At 48.0% G+C, this 3,936-nt stretch overlaps 1 protein-coding gene across 1 annotated transcript in view; it reads left to right on the plus strand.

Annotated features, from left to right (window-relative positions):
* The first annotated feature begins 560 nt into the window (after positions 1 to 560).
* apba1a (amyloid beta (A4) precursor protein-binding, family A, member 1a) overlaps positions 561 to 3,936 on the plus strand; it is a 28,654-nt gene continuing 25,278 nt past the window's right edge. Inside the window, exon 1 of the mRNA XM_035657690.1 lies at positions 561 to 2,221. Within this exon, the coding sequence (XP_035513583.1) occupies positions 647 to 2,221 (1,575 nt within the window). The 5' untranslated portion in view covers positions 561 to 646. The remainder of the gene's footprint in view (positions 2,222 to 3,936) is intronic.

The raw sequence follows: 3,936 nt of genomic DNA on the forward strand, positions 1-3,936 counted from the left end.
CAGACACCCTTCACAGCCGCTGTAGTTTCTCCCTCGCGGTTGGAAAGGGAGGGTTAAACAAGTGAGTTCGCAGATTGCAACTAACTTGTTTAACCCTCTCTTGCACCGCTCAATGCCACTAAATCCTACACACTGGTCCTTTTAGGGGAATGGAGAGCCAGACAGTCCAGATCAGAGTAAGCTACCATAACCCATTAGCCGTGTTGCACCGTCCACTTATTTAATCCAGTATATACCCCACAAAAGAGGCATGGGTTAGCATACAAGTAAGAGACAGTTAATGGTACAACTATGTTGTTTTGTGTTGTTATCGTCGCTATTATGGCTGAGTAATACTAGCATGTTCCTGAATGGCTGGAATGTGAGTGGTTAGCATGCTACCTACAGTATTTCGCCAATTAGCTTTGAGTAGTCACTATGTCACCAAAGTTCCAGTACCACCGATTTTGCAAGGACTCGCCAATCACTGTATCAGATTCTTTATTAATTTCTTTCATATTTCTGCTTACTGACATTTTTTCCTTTTCTGTCCACCACTTTCATTCTCTTCCCAGCAGCTTTTCCCTGACCTCATCCATGCACCTGCTGATGACGGACTCCTAAAACCTTTCTTTTACACCGTTGAACCAACCAGAACCACACAGCCATGAACCCCCAGGAGACAGAGCTCGGCCAGGAAGTGATGGAGGAGGCCGATGCTCCTCCTCGCCATCGCCACAACAACCACAACAGCCGGCCCCGTAACCACAGCAACCAGGAAAAGCGCTACAGGCGCTGTGAAGGCCCAGCTGGAGGAAGCGCTGGCGGTAGATCCAGGGCACCACAGCAACGCAGGCCTCAGGAGGAACAAGACATGGAGCTGCAACATGGAGCTCAGTCCCCACAGCCCCAGCTGCCCCAGCCTATTCCCAGACCTGCAGTGACACGTTATCGCAGACAGGGGGACAGCGAGGCCCGGATCAGAGCCCAGCAGCAGAGGCACAGACAGAGGCAACAGCGAGAGGCGGAGAGAGCACAACATTTAGCACAACAACAGGAGAAGCAGCACCACGCAGAGATGACCCAGGAAGATGAACGAGAAAGGGATGATTCAGTGCTGGCCCGCTCAGCGAGCACTGAGAGTGGCTTCCACACCCATACTGACCGGGCTGAGGGGGACGATGGCCTGGTGATGATGTCTCTGGAGCCTGAGGGGCAGCCGGAGGCAGAGGACGAGGCGGGGAACTATGGGGTCCAGCTACGGCCGGAGGCGGAGGGGTATACTGAGAGCGCTGAGGCTGAACAGCAACATCTCCATCCACATCCTAACTATCCCCCTCAGCCCCCACCCCTACCACGTGATCCCCTGCCCGATATTCAAAACCCCCAGAGACAGGATGAAGCAGAGGAGATGCTGAACGCTGGCTACTCCAACTACGTCTACACCCAGCCCCTCAGTCACTCCGGAGGAAGGGCCAACGTCTCAGCCGGTGAGAGCTTGGAGAGTTTAGATGCTGGGCTTGTGGACGAAGCCTACTCTGAGCCATATGACATTTACTCACTCTCTGAGCATGTTTACGAAGAAATCTGCGATGCTCCGACGTCGGTTCCATCTGCTGCCGACGGAGCTGAGGACACAGAGTCTCTCCAACAGAGGAGGGCCGGCTTTCAGCTGTTGGAGGGCCGGGTGGGAGGTGGAGACTACCATCAGCAGGAGGCAGTGGGCTCCCGCCTGCGCCACTACGACGAACGCTCTGATGGCGAGTCGGACAGCCCAGAGAAGGAAGCAGAGTTTGCCCCGTACCCACGCGCTGACAGCTGCGACCAGGAGGAGGACATCGACAGCATTGTGGCTGAGGTCAAAGAAAGCCTAAGTTCTCAGAGTCTATACTGTGCTGCGGAAGACACCATAGATGAAGAAAATGAGCTACTGCAAGGAGAAGAAAAACCTGATTTCCCAATTGACTCTGACCAAAACCACAAAGCTGCCAACCGAGGGAAGCCAGTCAGAAAACAGGCTACGAGTCCTTCAGAGGAGCCTGTAGCAGTGAGGAACAGTCAGGAGAAGAGGGATGCCATATCCCTGGCCATAAAGGACATTAAAGAGGCCATAGAGGAGGTGAAGAACAGAACAGTGAGATCTCCTTACACACCCGACGAGCCTAAGGAGCCCATTTGGGTAATGAGGCAGGACCTGAGCCCCACTGCAGAGTGTGACCTACAACCACCACTAGGGGGCGATGTAAGTACAGCGGCTCTGGCTACGATTGATCAAGTTTTATTGGATAACATGGCTGTTCTGTTAGCCAGCTGGTGTTTGCATATGCATGTGTTGGTTTGATTTTTAAAGCCAACAGAGGGCAGAAAAACCCAAGGGGCCACTTCAAATGCCACAACACTTACTGCATATCATTGCAGGCGCCCCACACAGCCAACATCAACAGCATTAGTTGCACAACACAATTCATCTCATCTTGTCTGTGTCAGACAGCAAAAACACAAACACACAAGCTGTGACGAGGGTACACTGACACACAGACAGGACAAATTGCCGCTTAGTGGCAAAATATCACAACAATATCACCTCCCTGTGGGACAGAGGACAGCACATGTCATAACACAGAAACATTGACCAGCAGGAAACAGCTTGTAGGCTACAGCTCAGATAATGTTTGACCATGCAGGAGGTGCTTCAGCTGCAATTTTCAATGATCGACTAATCTAAAGCAGCTTTTAAGTCGATTTCATTTTGTGATGTGTGGTGGGCTCTACACAGCAGTACTGTTGCTGAACAACATTCCTATAGTGGTATAGGGATAGTTTTGAAATGTGTTTTCTTCCTTCATGTAACCTGACAGTGCCAAATAGTTTGTTACCCAGAACCATCTGGGAAGTCATGGTTGAAAAAGGGCAGGCACTTTCAAATAATATTTTTGCAGAGGACTGGATGAAGCTTTTGTTTATCACTGTCTATGGGCACGGTCACACATATGAGAAAAAAAACAACAGTGAATCTTTGCCTCCCGTTCACTTCCATTCTGTGCAAACATACGGCAAATAAAACATTTGCTTCTGGTGGCAAAGCAGATTTGCATCTCCGCTTTATGTGGGGTTCTACACTGGATTTTTACCAGCGAATCTGAGCAACTGATTTACCTCTGTAGTACATCCTGCACTGCCCACATATCGCCACGGCAGGTGAACTAATAACTACGTTATGTGATTGTTGATCTGATAGGTTGAAGTTGGTTTTTGATAGACAGTGGTAGACACATGCTGCATTCAATCATGCCAAAATATTTTTTTTATTTAAATGCCTGTCCTTTTCCAAACAGTTTGCAGCGACTTCAGGTTAAGAATAAACCGCACTTGCATCCTGATCATCCACATTAAAAACATGTCTGCCAATTTCTGATTTAATTTGTGATGAAGAAAACAGACTTGTATTCCTTGATATCAATCTGCAGGGTGTGCAGTAGCAATATAGTGCCATTAGTAGGAAACCTCAAGAACTCTCCTCAGTTCCTTTCCTTTGTTTGTTCCCTTTGTCCCTTAGTTAGTCCATCTCACAGGCTGTTTCTCTGAGAGTTTAATGTTTCCTCTTTTGTGTGGCTTTACTTTTGCATTGTGTTCCTTTCTTCTTTGTCTTCCTTTGCAATGTTCATTAGTATGAAATCTGCTTCACCAACTATAGACTATAGGAGCTGAAATATATTAAAAATACACTACATATTCCTCATCAACCTTGGATTTTACTGTATACTGCAGCTTTGTTGACCACAAACCACTAACCAAAGCAGGCTAGTTGTTACTAGTTTAGGACAGTTGACTTTGAATGCAGCATGGTGTATGCGTATACATCCATTCATGTTCTCATTACTTTTGGGTACTACTGATTAAAATCATTTTTACAATGCAGAACATTTGGAAAGGGCACATATTGCTCACTTACACCAA

The sequence above is a fragment of the Morone saxatilis genome, unplaced genomic scaffold (genome assembly GCF_004916995.1).
Source record: "Morone saxatilis isolate NCDOM2014 unplaced genomic scaffold, NCSU_SB_2.0 Contig16, whole genome shotgun sequence".
Lineage (NCBI taxonomy): Eukaryota > Metazoa > Chordata > Actinopteri > Moronidae > Morone > Morone saxatilis.